The following is an 18,556-nucleotide window of genomic DNA, read 5'->3' on the forward strand; positions in this document are numbered from 1 at the left end:
ACCATGACAGTTTACAATCTAAGGTAACGCCAAGCAATTTAGTCTCCTCAACTTGTTCAACACCATTCATTACCAGATTCAGCTGAGGTCTAGAACTTAGGCAATGATTTGTACCAAATACAATGCTCTTAGTTTTAGAGATGTTCAGGACCAGTTTGTTACTGGTCACCCATTCCAAAAACAGACTGCAACTCTTTGTTAAGGGTTTCAGTGACTTCATTAGCTGTGGTTGCTGATGGTATATGGTTGAATCATCAGCATACATGGACAGACATGCTTTGTTTAATGCCAGTGGCAGATCATTGGTAAAAAGAGAAAAAGAGTAGAGGGCCTAGAGAGCTGCCCTGCGGTACACCGCACTTTACATCTTTGACATTGGAGACGCTTCCATTAAAGAAAACCCTTTGAGTTCTATTAGATAGATAGCTCTGAATCCACAATATGACAGGTTGAAAAGCCATAGCACTTAAGTTTTTTCAACAAAAGGTTATGGTCAATAATATCAAAGGCTGCACTGAAATCTAACAGTACAACTCCCACAATCTTCTTCTTATCAATTTCTTTCAGCCAATCATCAGTCATTTGTGTCAATGCAGTACATGTTGAGTGCCCTTCTCTATAAGCATGCTGAAAGTCTGTTGTTAATTTGTTTACATAGGAATAGCATTGTATTTGGTCAAACACGATTTTTTCCAACAGATTGCTAAGAGCTGGCAGCAAGCTTATAGGTCTGTTGTTAGAACCAGTAAAGGTCGCTTTACCACTATTGGGTAGCGGAATTACTTTGGCTTCCCTCCAGGCCTGAGGACAAAGACTTTCCTCTAGGCTCAGATACGAAAAATATTACAGATAGGAGTGGCTATAGAGTCAGCTACCATCCTCAGTATCTTTCCATCTAAGTTGTCAATGCCAGGGGGTTTGTCATTATTGATCGTTAACAATCATTTTTCCACCTCTCCCACACTAACTTTACAAAATTCAGACTTGCACTGCTTTCCTTTCATTATATGTTTCTTTATGCATGAATAAAATTGCTCACTGTTAGTTGTGGGAATTTCCTGCCTAAGTTTGCCCACTTTGCCAATTAAATAATCATTAAAATAATTGGCAACATCAAATGGTTTTGTGATGAATAAGCCATCTGATTCGATGAAAGATGGAGTTGAATTTGTCTTTCTGCCCATAATTTCATTTAAAGTACTCCAAAAAAAATGTAATCATTCTTTATATCATTGATCTTGGCATCATAATACAGTTTCTTCTTCTTTTTGTGAGTTTAGTCACATAATTTCTCAATTTGCAGTAAGTAAGCCAGTCAGACGTGCAGCCAGACTTATTAGCCACTCCTTTTGCCCCATCTCTTTCAACCATACAGCTTTTCAATTCCTCATCAATCCATGGAGCCTTAACAGTTCTACCAGTCAGTTTCTTAGCAGGTGCATGTTTATCAATAATTGGAATAAGCAATTTCATAAATTCATCAAGTGCAGCGTCTGGATGCTCCTCATTAATCACATCAGACCAACAAATATTTTTAACATCATCCACATAAGAGTCACAACAAAATATTTTGTATGATCTCTTATACACTATTTTAGGCCCAGCTGTTGGAACTTTGGCTTTCCTGGATAGAACCACTATATTGTGATCACTGCATCCAATGGGTACGGATATAGCTTTAGAACTAAGTTCTACAGCATTAGTAAAATTGTGATCGATACATGTGGATGATCTTGTTCCTGTAATGTTTGTAAACCTGAACCAGATTACAGGCACTGGTTACAGTAAGATGCTTCCTCTTGAGCAGACAGCTTGATGAAAACCAGTCAATATTCAGGTCCCCAAGAAAGTAGACCTCTCTGTTTACATCATATACACTATCAAGCATTTCACACATATTATTTAGATACTGACTGTTAGCACTTGGTGGCCTATAGCAACACCCCAAAAGAAAAGGCTTTAGATATGCCACATTTACCGATGGAGAGAGAATGTTTTTTCTATGTCCCTTAATGTTTTAGTGTCCACTTTTCCGTTAGTTATGGGAACATTCTATCTATGTTAGCAAAAACCTCTGGAGAACCTTTTTAGCATGTTTTGGCATAGGCAAGATGCAATAGACGGTATAAGATGGTATGAGTGCCATTCAGAGGGTGAATGGGTAAGAGAAAATATTTAAGTGCCTTTGAACGGGGTATGGTAGGCGCACCGGTTTGTGCCATGAACTGCAACACTGCTGGGTTTTTCACCATCAACCATTTCCCGTGTGTATCAAGAATGGTCCACAATCCAAAGGACATCCAGCCAACTTGACACAACTGTGGGAAGTATTGGAATCAGCATTTGACACCTTTGAGTCCATGCTCGACAAATTGAGGCTGTTCTGAGGGCAAAAGGGGGTGGGTGCAACTCAATATTAGGAAGGTGTTCCTAATGTTTGGTATACTCAGTGTCATGACTGTCCTGTGAGGATCAGAATGGGTCAGATCAGACTGGCAGAGGATGACAGTAACCAGGCCTCTCTCTCGCCCAGGGGGGGGGGGGGGGCTACTGGATGGTCGACAGTTTACACCCTGTGGTAAATTAACGGAGAAGGAGACTTTCTTTCCAATTCCAGTAGTTACCCAAGGAATGTTCTTTGTCAACAGACTTTTTCCTGTCGAAACTCTAACACGTAAAAAAAAAGTGAATACTGGAACAATATTTCTAACATAAGAACGTGGGGAATGGTCAGTGGGATGCTACAGAAAACTAATGTTATTTTGGTTTTTATTTTGTGATATCATTAAAAATGGTATGGATGAAATACTGGAACTTGGAAAGTGTAAAGTGTAACCCCTTTATCTGTCAAGTTTCCATCCAAGACGTTGTGCATATAATATGAACAATTATGAAAGTATTGTTGTTAAGATAGGAATGTGATTTTAGAAGTCATAAGAGATAGCTTGCAATCATATACCTTTGCACAGTAAGTAGCCACACCCCGAGTGAGGTCAGAGAGCATGTCAGCCTGATGGAACCGTCCTTTTCGACCAGAGTGCATAAAAGGACTAGCTAAGAATAAACATTTCAGACCAGAACATTGCCAGGTTGCAGCTGTGCCAGTGGTCTGAATCCTCAATAATCAACACGAGGTGTAGGCGAGAAGCTCATCTCCCAGACAATCACTGGTACAGCTGATTAGCTGTTCTAAGTCAGATATCAAGAGAAGTGAATCTAAGAGGGACCATCCTACGACTATTCAAACTGTCCCATCCTACTACGAGTCTCAAATCACTGTATTCTCCTACCATAATCACCAATGGGAACCGTCGACACGGCTGGCTATCTTCCAGTTTGAACAACAGCAGAAGAGACAGGTCCGTACCCTTTCGGACAAGCAGAGCCTTACAAGTGTGCCGCTGAAAGGCCAACCCACATCTTTCTTAAGAAGACCTGGTTCCAACAGAGATAAACGGCGAACAAACGCACTCACATGTAAATACATTGATGATTTCTTATTCCAAATGGGCGGCGGTTCGTGTGCAAAGTATATGATTAATGTGAGAATAGTTCTAAAATGTATCCATGATAAGTGTCTGTTTTTCTCTCTCTCTATTCTCCTCCCAATAATAATCTATACCGTGTGTGTGTGTTTATCATGTGTTATTATTTAGATAACAAGTAAATAAATAATTTAACCAATTTGTGTAGTACTGAATCATGTGTAAGGCTGGGGTTTTTGCAGATGCATGAGGTTACGACTGTTCAGAATGATGATATGATAAAAGGTTATGATTAATATGTTGACTGTTTTTTGTATGTTACAGGTAAAGACCTAATAGAGCTTAATTCAGGAGATGGTCACTCTTACTGACAGTCGTGGCTGCTTTGCATGATGTATTGTTGTCTCTATCTTCTTGCCCTTTGTGCTGTTGTGTGCCCAATAATGTTTGTACCATGTTTTGTGCTGCTACCATGTTGTGTTGCTACTATGTTGTTGTCATGTTGTGTTGCTACCATGCTGTGTTGTCATGTGTTGCTGCCTTGCTAAAGATGGCGTCGAAGAACATAGCTGACGTTTTACATTCTCCCAACCAATTGTGCTATTTTGTTCTTTTTTTAGCGTTTTGTGTAACTTATTTTTTAACATATTGTGTACATAATGTTGCTGCTACCGTCTCCTATGACTGAAAATAACTTCCAGACATCAGCAAAGTGATTACTCACCGCGGACTGGAAGAAACTTTTTCCTTTAATGAGTCTGACAAGAAGGATATCCTGCTTTCACTGGAACAGGCCCAGATCCACACCTTTTGCGCGAAGAAAAGACACCGGAAAGGGGGACGCAGATCGGGGTTCCTTCTGAGAATCCGGAGGCAAGCGAGTAAACTCCCAATGCCTTCCATTCTTCTTGCTAACGTGCAATCATTGGAAAATAAAATTGATAACCTACTATTAAGATTATCCTACCAACAGGACATTAGATACTGTAACATCTTATGTTTCACCGAGACGTGACTGAACGAAGATACGGACAATATAGAGCTAGAGGGATTTTCCATGCACCGGCAGAACAGAGACGCTACCTCTGGTAAAACGAGGGGTGGGGGTGTGTGTCTTTTTGTCAATAACAGATGGTGTGAGATGTCTAATATTAAAGAAGTCTCGAGGTATTGCTCGCCTGAGGTAGAGTACCTTATGATAAGCTGCAGACCACATTACCTACCAAGAGAGTTCTCATCTGTATTATTGGTAGCCATCTAATTACCGCCACAAAATGAAGCTGGCACTAAGACCGCTCTCAACCAACTCTATAAGACCCTAAGCAAAGAAGAAAATGCTCACCCAGAAGCGGCGCTCCTAGTAGCCGGGGACTTTAATGCAGGCAAACTTAAATCAGTTTTACCAAATTTTTACCAGCATGTCACATGTGCAACCAGGGGAAAAGAACCAGCACATGTGGCAAATGTGGCAAATAAAGTTTGATTTGTTTTGATTTGTTGTCTTTTGTCTCTCTTTACGTGGTGTTGTGTTGTCTCTCTTGTGTGTTTTGTCTTATATTTATATATTTTTTATCTTTTTATTTTTAAGCCCAGCCCCCATCCCCGCAGGAGGCCTTTTGCCTTTTGGTAGGCCGTCATTGTAAATAAGAATTTGTTCTTAACTGACTTGCCTAGTTAAATAAAGGTTAAATAAATAAATTAAAAAATTAAAATGGTAAAAACAACCTCTTCTATGGTGCCCCAAATTCCTAATGAGTTAATCTTTACATGATTAATAATGTAACAATTAAACATAGCTAGTTGATTAAATAAATAACAGTCATCAGATTAATGAAAGTGAAGTCATGACGTCAGTGTATATTGCTAAGAATGTGAGAGTAGGGTGACTGACTCCCCTAGAAGGTCACAAATGCAGGCCACTAGCCCAAATAACAAATGCCCCAACCACAGTCCCAATAAGGGATAACTCCAGGGTATTTGCTTATTGGGCTAATACAGGTAGGCCCTGTTCAGAAGAAAACATAAACTATCCTCTCTTGGCACTTGTGTAGATATGAAACAACTTGATAGGTGTATGCAATAAGGTGAATGCACTTTGAAGTAAATCTCAGCTCTCTTAAAAGTACACTCAAGAAAATATTTGATTTATCAAAGTGATTCATGAGTATCATTAAAACAGGTTAATATGCCCCATCAACATTAGACAACTATACAGAAAGCCCTTCAATTACTGAAATAAGTAAATAGAATCAATGATGAGAACAGTCAAATGAACTGATACCTGACACAGACATGGTGGTTTAGCAGGAAGAGTACCGCAAACCAAGAGGTTGTGCGTTAAAATCCCAAGGACATGTTGAATAATAATTACTGTACAAATGAACATTTATAACGTAATCATATATGTTAAATATGTACAGTTGAAGTCGGAAGTTTACCTACACCTTAGCCAAATACATTTAAACTCAGTTTTTAACAATTCCTGACATTTAATCCTAGTAAAAATTGCCTGTCTTAGGTCAGTTAGGATCACCACTTTATTTTAAGATTGTGAAATGTCAGAATAATAATAGAGAGAATGATTTATTTATTTCATCACATTCCCAGTGGGTCAGAAGTTTACATGCATTGCCTTTAAAATTGTTTAACTTGGGTCAAACATTTTAGATAGCATTCCACAAGCTTCCCACAATAAGTTGGGTAAATTTTGGCCCATTCCTCCTCACAGAGCTGGCGTAACTGAGACAGGTTTGTAGGCCTACTTGCTCGCACACACTTTTTCAGTTCTGGCCACAAATTTTCTATAGGATTGAGGTCAGGGCTTTGTGATGGCCACTCTAATACCTTGACTTTGTTGTCCTTAAGCCATTTTGCCACAACTTTGGAAGTATGCTTGGGGTCATTGTCTATTTGGAAGACCCATTTGCGACCAAGCTTTAATTTCCTGACTGATGTCTTGAGATGTTGCTTCAATATATCCACATACTTTTCCTGCCTCATGATGCCATCTATTTTGTGAAGTGCACCAAGCCCTCCAGCAGCATAGCACCCCCATAACATGATGCTGCCACCCCCTGCTTCACGGTTGAGATGTTCTTTGGCTTGCAATCCTCCCCTTTTTCCTCCAAACATAACGATGGTCATTATGGCCAAACAGTTCTATTTTTGTTTCATCAGACCAGACGACATTTCTCCAAAAAGTACGATCTTTGTCCCCATGTGCAGTAGCAAACCGTAGTCTGGCTTTTTTATGGCGGTTTTGGAGCAGTGGCTTCTTCCTTGCTGAGCGGCCTTTCAGGTTATGTCGATATAGGACTCGTTTTACTGTGGATATAGACACTTTTGTACCCGTTTCCTCCAGCATCTTCACAAGGTCCTTGGCTGTTGTTCTGGGATTGATTTGCACTTTTCGCACCAAAGTAAGTTCATCTCTAGGAGACAGAACGCGTCTCCTTCCTGAGCGGTATGACGGCTTTGTGGTCCCATGATGTTTATAATTGCGTACTATTGTTTGTACAGATGAATGTGATACCTTCAGCCATTTGGAATTTGCTCCCTAGGATGAACCAGACTTGTGGAGGTCTACAACTTTTTTTCTGAGGTCTTGGCTGATTTCTTTAGATTTTCCCATGATGTCAAGCGAAGAGGCACTGAGTTTGAAAGTAGGCCTTGAATTACATCCACAAGTACACCTCCAATTGACTCAAATTATGTCAATTAGCCTATCAGAAGCTTCTAAAGCCATGACATAATTTTCTGGAATTTTCCAAGCTGTTAGAAGGCACAGTCAACTCGGTGTATGTAAACTTCTGACCCACTGGAATTGTGATACAGTGAATTATAAGTGAAATAATCTGTTTGTAAACAATTGTTGGAAAAATTACTTGTGTCATGCACAAAGTAGATATCCTAAGTGACTTGCCAAAACTATAGTTTGGTAACAAGAAATTTGGGGAGCGGTTCAAAAACGAGTTTTAATGACTCCAACCTAAGTGTATGTCAACTTCAGACTTCAACTGTAGGTTGAAAGCACTGTGTGTGAGTATCCTTGCCAGCAGACAAAGATCTATGAATGGATCAATGGTTCACCAATGATTGGCTTGGCAACAGTAACAAGACGTGATGTGCAATACATTTTTCTTTGGACACAAATATTCTTATGTTCTGAGAACATAGTAAACATATTCTGTGTATATTTGGTGGGACATTGGAATATTCTCCTAAACCACAGAAGACTGAAGACAATGTTTTTGCCATGTTCCCATGAAACGTGTCTAGAACATTAATATCTTGTGTTTTGAGAACATGGCAACCATGTTCTGTGTATGTTTGGTGTGACATTGATGGAATATTCTCCTAACCCACAGAAAATTGGACGCATGAATGTTCTTACAATGTTCCCATGAAACGTGTCTAGAACATTCATATCTTAAATTCTGGTATTCCTAATCTGGGTAAGTTTTATTTGACATCAAGGGAATGATCTCTTGGAAACATTCCTTGCACATCACAGGAACATTCTTATGAAAATGTTAGTTAATTGGGTGGCAGGTGGTTACAGCGTTGGGCCAGTAACCGAAAGGATCGAATCCCCGAGCTGACAAGGTAACAATCTGTCGTTCTGCCCCTGAGCAAGGCAGTTAACCCACTGTTCCCCGGGCCCAGAAGACATGGATGTCGATTAAGGCAGCCCACAGCACCTCTCTGATTCAGAGGGGTTGGGTTAAATGCGGAAGACACATTTCAGTTGATACCATTCAGTTGTACAACTGACTAGGTATCCCCCCTTTCCCTAATGAGACTCTTAAGGGAATGTTTTCTAAAGTTGTGGGAACGTTTGTTGTCAGCTGGGAGGCAACATAATAGCATACACTGAGCGTACAAAACATTGCTCTTTCCATGACATAGACTGACCAGGTGGATCCAGGTGAAAGCTATGATTCCTGATTGATGTCACTTGTTAAATTACTGTATATGAAGGGGAGGAGACAGGTTAAGGAAGGATTTTTAAGCCTTGACACAATTGAGACATGGATTGAGACATGGATGGATGCGTGCCATTAAGAGGGTGAATTGGCAAGACAAAAGATTTAAGTGCCTTTAAACGGGGAATGGTAGTAGGTGCCAGGTGTACCGGTTTGAGTGTGTCAAGAACTATAACGCTGCTGGGTTTTTCGTGCTCAACAGTTTCCCGTGTGTATGAAGAATGGTCCACCACCCAAAGGACATCCAGCAAACTTGACACAACTGTGGGAATCATTAGAATTAGTGCAAAGAGGTTCAATGCAGATTGTCCAGGTCTTGCGGTCGGATACCAAGCAGTTGCCATACCAGGCGGTGATGCAGCCAGTCAAGATGCTCTCAATGCTGTATAACTATTCTAGGATCTGAGGGCCCATGACAAATCTTTTCAGCCTCCTGAGGGGGAAGAGGTGTTGTTGTACCTTCTTCACAACTGTGTTGGTGTGTGTGGACCATGTTAATTCCTTAGTGACGTGGACAACAAGGAACTTGAAGCTCCTGACCCGTTCCACTACAGCCCCGTCGATGGCCTTCCTTTTCCTGTAGTCCACGATCAGCTCCTTTGTATTGCTGACATTGAAGGAGAGTTTGTTGTCCTGGCAGTCACTGACTTCTTCTCTATAGGCGGTCTCATCGTTGTCGGTGATCAGGCCTACCACCGTTGTGTCATCAGCAAACTTAATGATGGTGTTGGAGTCATGCACGGAAATGCAGTCGTGAGAGAACAGGGAGTACAAGAGGTTGCCTACCCTCGCCACACTCCCAGTTGCAGAGAGAGGTGTTCAGTCCCAGGGTCCTGAGCTTAGTGATGAGCTTGGAGGGCACAATGTTGTTGAACGCTAAGCAGTTCAACATCATACTGTTGATGACATAGCAGTGAGCACTCACCAAAGTGCTCCTTCAGCAGTGTCTACTCAGATTTGATTTTGGACAGAGAGCAAGAGGCAAAGCAGACCAATAAGATAGCCAATAGGCAACTAGGCAACTGGCAGTTCCAGCCTTTGAGACAATGGCAACATTGATAGGGCTGAGACAAGACCATCTCGTCATATACATTATCTTTGGTTTGACGGTCCAAATGCAAACAGGCAAAACGAAAGACAGCCATAGATCATTGCACATCAGCGATTTGAATGCAATCCACTTAATAGTCTAAATAAAACCCCTGTTTCACTAAATGTGATGCATATGACTTTTTACATTGAAGACCGTGGATATTTGCCATGAAATCAAGAAATCGAAGGTTCTTCGCTCTCTGATGACATTTGGTTTGGGTCCTAATTGTCTCTGGCATAAACTCAGACAACTACCGGTATCATCCCGTTGCCTACGTCACCAGTTTTTACCGAATGCGATGGAACAGCGTGGAATGAAAATCTTCAAATCTTTCTAGCGGTGGCTGAAATTCACAAACAACAGGTCATTACTAATCATTGAACGTTGAATTGCATCTTTGTTACACGTTAGAAATTGTTCAGCGCAGTAGCATGTATGCATGTTCAGTGTGATTTTTACCATTCATTTCTTTTGATTACATTACTTAACTAGCACAGAGTTTCTAAACCCAGAGGCGCAACATTGCGAGACTTCCGGAAACGGCCAAGTCAATGGGATAAGTGTAATTAGTTCCCGTAGTTGTACCTTTTCTCGAAATCTAAAGGTGACAACCTAGATTCGAGCCAAAGTCTTAATAAGTAGTTGAACATGTAATTACTGCTACCTCGTGAAAGTGATTAAAAGTTTTAAATTTGTCAAACACCTTAATATCGCCTTTGATTTGACTCCGTACACATGCGTAGTTTATCGCCTGTTTCTACGCATGAGCTTAGCTAGTCAACGTCGCCTACTAGTGTGATCGGGGATTTCTATTTATAGAAGCAGTTTTAGACGATCTTCATACTGTACTGTCTTTGGTTATAGTCCCTGAACATGGGGGCGGGGGGGGGGAGAAATAGCTGTTCACTGAATTATGACAACTCATTGAGAAGGACTTGCATGTCTCCATAATGTTTACATGATTTTTTTTAAGTATAATTTATATTTGCTGTGTTTTTCTTCCTCTCCAATTTTGCTTAGATGAAGATGTCTTATCCCTTGCAATCACTTGCTCGATGTGTGCTACTTGTTCTCCTTGTAAGCCACTGCCAAGGAGCCAGGCAGGGCCAGGATCTCAAATGTGGAGGTAAGTATTTGTACTTAATACCTATTTACTAGATCCCATTTATTCTCATAATTTGATCCCAACAATCTTATTTTCTACATTGTGCATCCACTTTTGGTCCACATACCTTCATTGAGCAACCTAACATTTAGTTACTCACCGTCAGCATGTAGGGCCATGGTGGATGAGATGGAGTGGGCGATATCCCAGGTGGATCCTAAGAAAATGATCCAGACAGGGTCTTTTAGAATCAACCCAGATGGTAGCCAGTCTATTCGAGAGGTAAGGGTACCTGATGGCTACTGGGTCCTACATTGGCCTTATTTTACACATTCAATGTTATGTATTTGTAGGATTCTACAGTTGATTAGTGTTTAATATTATCGGGTTATAATCGTTCTCTCTTTTTGAGCTCACCAACATTGTGTCCCCCCCAGGTTCCCTTCGCTCGCTCGGAAGGTAACCTCCTAGAGCTGATGGAGGAGGTGTGTGAGCGGATGAAGGATTACGGGGAACGTGTGGACCCCACCACCAGCAGGAAGACCTACGAAAGGGTCACGTCTCGGAATGGCAAATCCATGGACCTCTCAGAGGCTAAACTGGATTCCAGAGTCACATCCAGCCTGAAATATGCTGTGGGTAGCTTTTTCATTTTCACATGTTGGGGGATAGGGACTAGAGATGATGACACGCTATAGCTCATCAGTGTGACATTCTAGAACCTATAGTGAATGATAATAGCAACAATGACTGCAGTTGATTGCAACTTTCACCTAAACATACCAATGCAGTGAAGGGGAAACTTTCCATATGTTTGTATTGTGGATTGCAAGCCAATGGCTCCAAGCTCTTGCAACTCAGGGAAATGTGTCCCACTACATCTTATTAAACCATTATCTCCTCCACCTTACCCCCAGTGTGAGACCATCGTTGAACAACATGAAGATGAGGTCATTGAATTCTTTGCACATGAAACAGACAACGTCAAAGACAAACTCTGCAGCAAGAGAACAGGTATGCCACTTTATTACTTGATCCAGTACATGATATTGACCACGAGATTATGGCTCAATCGCAATACCCCCCCAGCCCTCCCCCTCAGTGGGGGAGTGGCACATTTGAACGGAGCAACTAGTGGTAGGGAGAGCTGAATAGCCCTAGGGATTGGAACATTTCTACATCACTTAGATCAGAATTTGCCAGCGGATAGTCTACAACGCAATTCATTGGTGAAGAGCCTTGTTTTTGAAAATGCCTGTACTGGAGGCAGTAATGGCGTTCCCTATTTCTCATGCAATAAATATGTACATACCATACGAGCAGCAAAACAATGTGGCTGTAATGTACCCATCCTCTGGCTGCGGTTCAATGTGGAGCTCAATTGACATTGAAATTACTAAAACTAAATCAAAACTGTGTAAAAATGATAATATTCTTAAGCAAAAAGGCCTGAGGAGGTGTGGTATATGGCTGTTGTACTTTGGTAACAACTTAAACATTAGTAAACATATTTGATCAAATAAGCCTCACTTAGCAAATAAGCATTCACCTTTTTTTACAATATTTATTGGCATTTTTTTTAACAATCAGCAAAATATGACACAGATAATGCACAGTTATTCCTTCCACCTACACAAAACACCATGCTACAGGGGGTCACATCGTGCAAAACCCTTCCCTTCAACACATGAACACCCTCCTTCCTCCCCTCTACCGGTAGTAGCTTCAATGATTAACAACAAAAAAGAAACAGAATGACCTTCACATTCAATGCTAGAAAATAAATTACTCCGCAAAAACAAATACATTAATGAAGAAAATGAGGCAGCTAAGGTGACGACTCTAGAAACTGCTGAAAGTCACTCCAGGCATCAGTAAATTCAAAGGGTTTATTATGTAAATTGTACATAATTTTTTTTCAGATGGACTATAGGAAGTTAGTTCGTTTAGCCACATCTGTTTGTTTGGCGAAGTGTCACTCTTCCATATAAAAGCTGTGCACTTATTGGCTGCAATGACTGCCAATTTAATGAATCTGGTTTTGCTACCAATATTAACTGGTAGAATGGGGTCATCTCTAAGAACAATAAGGGAAGGATCTTGTGGTAGAGTCATATTAGTGACCTGTGATAAGATCTGAATGTTTTATTTTACCTTTATTTAACTAGGCAAGTCAGTTAAGAACAATTTCTTATTTTCAATGATGGCCTAGGACTGACGGCCTTGGACTGCCTTGTTCAGGGGCAGAACGACAGATTTGTACCTTGTCAGCTCGGGGATTTGAACTTGCAACCTTTTGGTTACTAGTACAACGCTCTAACCACTAGGACAAAAACAAATGCATAAGGGTGCACACCCCCGTTTTACACCTTGGGAAAAATTGTGAATATTTAGAATTGGTCTTATACAGTCTCTCTGGTGTAAAGTAGACCCTATGTAAAAGATTGAATTGCATCAACTTGTGCCTTGTGTTAAATGAAAGACGCTGAGCATCTAAAAAGGGATTTCCCCATTTCTCATCCTCAACAATGAGACCAAGGTCATCATGCCACTTCATTCAAGTCTTCAGAGCTTCATTGTTCTCCAACAGAGCTTAAAGACTAGAGTACATGTAAGAAATTAAACCTTTTACCCCTTTCCTCTCCAGCCACAGTTTCAGTTATAGGTTTACTCATGGGCTGAATCCTACCTCCCTGCTGAGTGGCAATATAGTGCCTAACTTGTTGGTACTTGAAGAAATGAGTTTGAGGTAACCGAAAATTAGATGCCAGTTGTTGAAAGGATAGTAGTTCACCTTCTCTATATAGATTACCAAATGTTTTCATTCCTTTGTTGAACCAAGAAATGTAATACCATCTCTCAGGGCATTGGGTAAGATGGGGTTATTACAGAAAGGTGGTTGTTTACAGACTTCAAACCATATTTTAAAGTGTTTTTAATGAAAGGGTTTGAGACCCTTTCCACAGAAATAACGAAACCTTCCTATTAAGTTGTTTGAAAAAAACTTTGGGAATAGGAAAGAGGAAGGTTTGAAAAAGGTACAAGATTTCTGGTTTGAGGTAAAGCAAAATGTCATCAGCATACAGCGAGACTAGATGGTCACGCCCACCTGTACGAACACCTTAGATGGTGGGTGGATGGCGATCTAAAAGCTTCTGCTAGTGGCTCTATAGTGTGGTGGTTAATTTCTTTACTATCAAATGAGGAGAGACAAACTTATCACACAAGTCAGAGTTATACTTAAACTAAATCTTTATCAAATTATCCATTAAAGATACCAACCCAAAACCTACGTATGTCTACATATGGGTAGTTTAAATTGTATCTAATTATATTCCCAGTATTACTTTATCAAATCTCTAGTAATCGATTATACACACATAGAATTTATCATTCACAGAATCCATATAAAACGTAAGGAATTCTTAGGTACTCACAACAACCATTCAATTTGCTTTTTCAAGGACTCTCCACAGCTACTAAGCAGCTCTCCAAACATACTTCCAGCAGAAAAAAACCCAAAACATTTTGTTTCCCGGACAATGACCATGGAATCTCAACGGTTTTCTCTGAGTACCACTTGGTAGGAAGTTAGCAACTCTATTTGCTTTGTTTGGGGGGCCAACTAGAGGACTGAAAAGGTACCACGCCTTGCTTAAAGTTGAATTGGGACACCACTCCATATGGCTCACCAGGTCGTGTAAAACTGAGGGGGGGCGCATTGAGCCTAGGGACTACACAACCTACTACTGGGGATGCAGCTTTTACCAAATTGTGTTTGCTGTAACGAGTTGTAATACAATGTGAAAAGTGTAAAAATCAATACCAAAGTAACTCATTGTTTTTTTTCTCTGCAGACCTTTGCGACCATGCTCTGCAAATCCCTCATGATGAGCTATAATTCCGTCGTGCACTGGACGCAGCTCAGCTATACGCACATCTAACTTCCACTGCGTTACAATGGGGACGGGGACTATCCGGAGTAGCTCCAGCACCAGGTGCTTAGGGATGAGGGGAGGTGAGGATTGTACGACCAATAGAACAATCTTGTAATGTGTATTACTGCAATGAAGTGCTGTTTGTCTTACACACAGCTGTAGTAACAACAAATCACGCTGGATGATTTCACGAGTTTTAACTCACGCTTACTCTTGAAGCAGAATGGTGAATAAAATTCTCGAACAATAGTTAGATACTGTAATTGTCCAACAGTTGCTGATCTTGTTATGCTTGTTGCTTTGATTCATTGTATTCTGTGAATGGAAAGGTTCGATTACACTTTCTTAAGCAACTCCAATTCCTTTTCGTTTTCTATTTTGTATAATCATCTTGTCACTGTCATCTGTTTTTCATACTTTGATGGAAATATATTTCTACAACAATCTGGAGTCATTGTTTTCAAATCAAATGTTAATTCTCACGTGCAGAATACAAGAGGGGTGCCGAATACAAGACCTTAGTGAAATACCTACAAAAAAAGTAAAATAAAAGTAACTAAATTAAAGAGCAGCAGTAAAATAACAATAGCGAGGCTATATACATGGGGTACTGGTAGAGAGTCAATGTGCGGGGGCACCGCTTAGTTGAGGTAATATGTAAGTAGTGTTATTAAAGTGACTATGCATAGATAATAACAGTAGCAGCAGCGTAAAAGAGGTGGGGGGGGGCAATGCAAATAGTCTGGGTAGCCATTTGATTAGACATTCAGGAGTCTTAAGGCTTGGGGGTGGAAGCTGTTTAGAAACCTCTTGGACCTAGACTTGGCGCTCCGGTACCGCTTGCTATGGTGCAGCTCTCGATGGTGCAGCTCTAGAACCTTTTGAGGATCTGAGGACCCATGCCAAATCTTTTCAGTCTCCTGAGGGGGAATAGGTTTTGTCGTGGCCTCTTCACAACTGTCTTGATGTGCTTAGACCATGTTAGTTTGTTGGTGATGTGGACGCCAAGGAACTTGAAGCTCTCAACCTGCTCCACTACAGCCCTGTCGATGAGAATGGGGGCGTGCTTGGTCCTCCTTTTCCTGTAGTCCACAATCATCTCCTTTTGTCTTGATCACGTTGAGGGAGAGGTTATTGTCCTTGCACCACACGGTCTGGTCTCTGACCTTCCTATAGGCTGTCTTGTCGGTGATCAGGCCTACCACTGTTGCCATTGGCAAACTTAATGGTGTTGGAGTCGTGCCTGGCCGTGCAGTCATACAGGAGGGAAGTGAGCACACACGAGGGGCCCCTGTGTTGAGGATCAGCGTGGCGGATGTGTTACTTACCCTTTCCACCTGGGGGCAGCCCATCAGGAAGTCCAGGATCCAGTTGCAGAGGGAGGTGTTTAGCCCCAGGGTCCTTAGCTTAGTGATGAGCTTTGAGGGCACTATGGTGTTGAACGCTTAGGTGTAGTCAATGAATAGCATTCTCACATAGGTGTTTTCTTTTGTTCAAGTGTGAAAGGGCAGTGTGGAGTGCAACAGAGATTGCATCATCTGTGGATCTGTTGGGGCGGTATGCAAATTAGGGTGGGTCTAGGGTTTCTGGGATAATGGTGTTGTGAGCCATGACCAGCCTTTCAAAGGACTTCATGGCTACAGACGTGAGCGCTACGGGTCGGTAGTCATTTAGGCAGGTTACCTTAGTGTTCTTGGGCACAGGGACTACGGTGGTCTGCTTGAAACATGTTGGTATTAGACTAGACAGGGAGAGGTTGAAAATGTCAGTGAAGACACTTGCCAGTTGGTCAGCGCATGCTCGGAGTACACGTCCTGGTAATCTGTCTGGCCCTGCGGCCTTGTGAATGTTGACCTGTTTAAAGGTCTTACATCGGCTGCGTAGAGCGTGATCACACAGTCGTCTGGAACAGCTGATGCATGTTTCAGTGTTACTTGCCTCGAAGCGAGCGTAGAAGGAATTTAGCTTATCTGGTAGGCTTGTGTCACTGGACAGTTCTCGGCTGTACTTCACTTTGTAGTCTAATAGTTTGCAAGCCCTGCCACTACCGACGAGCATCTAAGCCAGTGTAGTACGATTCAATCTTAGTCCTGTATTGAAACTTTACCTGTTTGATGGTTCGTCGGAGGGCATAGCGGGATTTCTTATAAGCTCCCGGGTTAGAGTCCCGCTCCTTGAAAGTGGCAGCTCTACCGTTTAGCTCAGTGCGGATGTTGCCTGTAACCCATGGCTTCTGGTTGGGGTATGTAGATACAGTCACTGTGTGGACGATGTCATTGATGCACTTATTGATGAAGCCAGTGACTGATGTGGTGTACTCCTCAATGCCATCAGAAGAATCCCAGAAACATATTCCAGTCTGTGCTAGCAAAACATTCTTGTAGCTTAGCATCTGCTTCATCTGACCACTTTTTTATTCACTGAGTCACTGGTGCTTCCTGCTTTAATTTTTGCTTGTAAGCAGGAATCGTGAGGATAGAATTATGGTCAGATTTGCCAAATGGAGGGAGAGCTTTGTACGTGTCTGTGTGGAGTAAAGGTGGTAGAGTTTTTTTTCCCCCTCTGGTTGCACATTTAACATGCTTGTAGAAATGAGGTAAAATGGATGTTTCCCTGCATTAAAGTCCCCGGCCACTAGGAGCGCTGCCTCTGGATGAGCGTTTTCCTGTTTGCTTATGGCCGTATGCAGCTCATTGAGTGCAGTCTTAGTGCCAGCATCAGTCTGTGGTGGTATGTACAGCTACGAAAAATTCAGATAAACTAGGTAGATAGTGTGGTCTACAACTTATCATGAGATGCTCTACCTCAGGCGAGCAAAACCTCAAACCTTCCTTAGATATCGTGCACCAGCTGTTGTTTACAAATATACATAGACCGTATCTTAATAGAGGCTGCTGTTCTGTCCTGCCGATACAGTGTATAACCCGCCAGCTGTATGTTATTCATGTCATCGTTCAGCCATGACTCTGTGAAACATAAGATATTACAGTTTTTAATTTCCAGTTGGTAGGATATACGTGCTTTTAGTTTGTCCATTTTATTATCGGTCCTCCTTTTCCTGTAGTACCGATGGCAAATTCAGATTAGCCACTCGTCGCCAGATCCTCACAAGGCACCCAGGGGCGGAAATCCTGGGGGGGACACAACCCCCCCATCCTGGGAAAAATATGATTTGTCCCCCCCAATATATCACTGAAACATAACTATGTAATTTAAATAATATTAATAATACGCAATGAAAGCAATTGTGCTGATTATAGACACTTAATAGCGCCTTTTTAAGTTTCAAAAGATTGTGACCCCCCCACCCTTTGCCTCACAATGGTTTGATCCACTGCCAGTTCCTTAGTTGGCAAGGTAATAGAGGGGTGGTATCCACTGTCTGAAAGGCACTCAATGAACGTAACTGACGTGAGGTTAATCCAGTCAATCGCGCACACACACTAGCTGAATATGCAGAGCTAGCGGGCAAATATTAACTATTAAGCTAGCTAGTAATTATTCCATTTATGTGGCCTCGTCAAAGATGGAATCTTTGCTATCGTCAATTTATTCCAAGATCAGCATGCAGATGATGTAAGTTAGTGCTTCAAAGTCCCTGTGATAAGGTTTGCAATAAACTGAGGTCCAAACTGAACAGAACTACACTCTCTTCTACCATTGTCTTAAATATATTTAATGGTCTCGTTGCAAAAGCTGAATTGTCGCAAGGGAACTTTTATTTATTTATTTTATTTCACCTTTATTTAACCCGGGTAGCAAAGATTATAGCAAACACCACTGAAACGGAATTGGTGCTCGCTAGCTTTGCAAATTCAGCTATTGTTGGAAGCCAGCCAATATGAAACAAACTATTAAAATTACAAAAGGTTGCAGCATATGTTGTGTAAATGGTGAACTCATACAGCTGTCAACTCTTGTCATTTTAATCCGTTTCACATTTGCTAGCT

The 18,556-nt window shown here is 41.4% G+C and overlaps 1 protein-coding gene across 1 annotated transcript; it reads left to right on the plus strand.

Moving 5' to 3' along the window:
- Positions 1–9,802: 9,802 nt before the first annotated feature.
- LOC115207992 (protein canopy homolog 2) lies at positions 9,803–15,053 on the plus strand. Its single transcript, XM_029775666.1, has 6 exons — positions 9,803–9,926; positions 10,584–10,689; positions 10,835–10,950; positions 11,106–11,303; positions 11,586–11,682; positions 14,526–15,053. The coding sequence occupies exons 2-6, from the start codon at positions 10,584–10,586 to the stop codon at positions 14,567–14,569; spliced, it is 561 nt and encodes a 186-aa protein (XP_029631526.1). The 5' UTR covers positions 9,803–9,926; the 3' UTR covers positions 14,570–15,053.
- Positions 15,054–18,556: the final 3,503 nt, after the last annotated feature.

Source organism: Salmo trutta, chromosome 14 (assembly GCF_901001165.1).
Source record: "Salmo trutta chromosome 14, fSalTru1.1, whole genome shotgun sequence".
Taxonomy (NCBI): Eukaryota; Metazoa; Chordata; class Actinopteri; order Salmoniformes; family Salmonidae; genus Salmo; species Salmo trutta.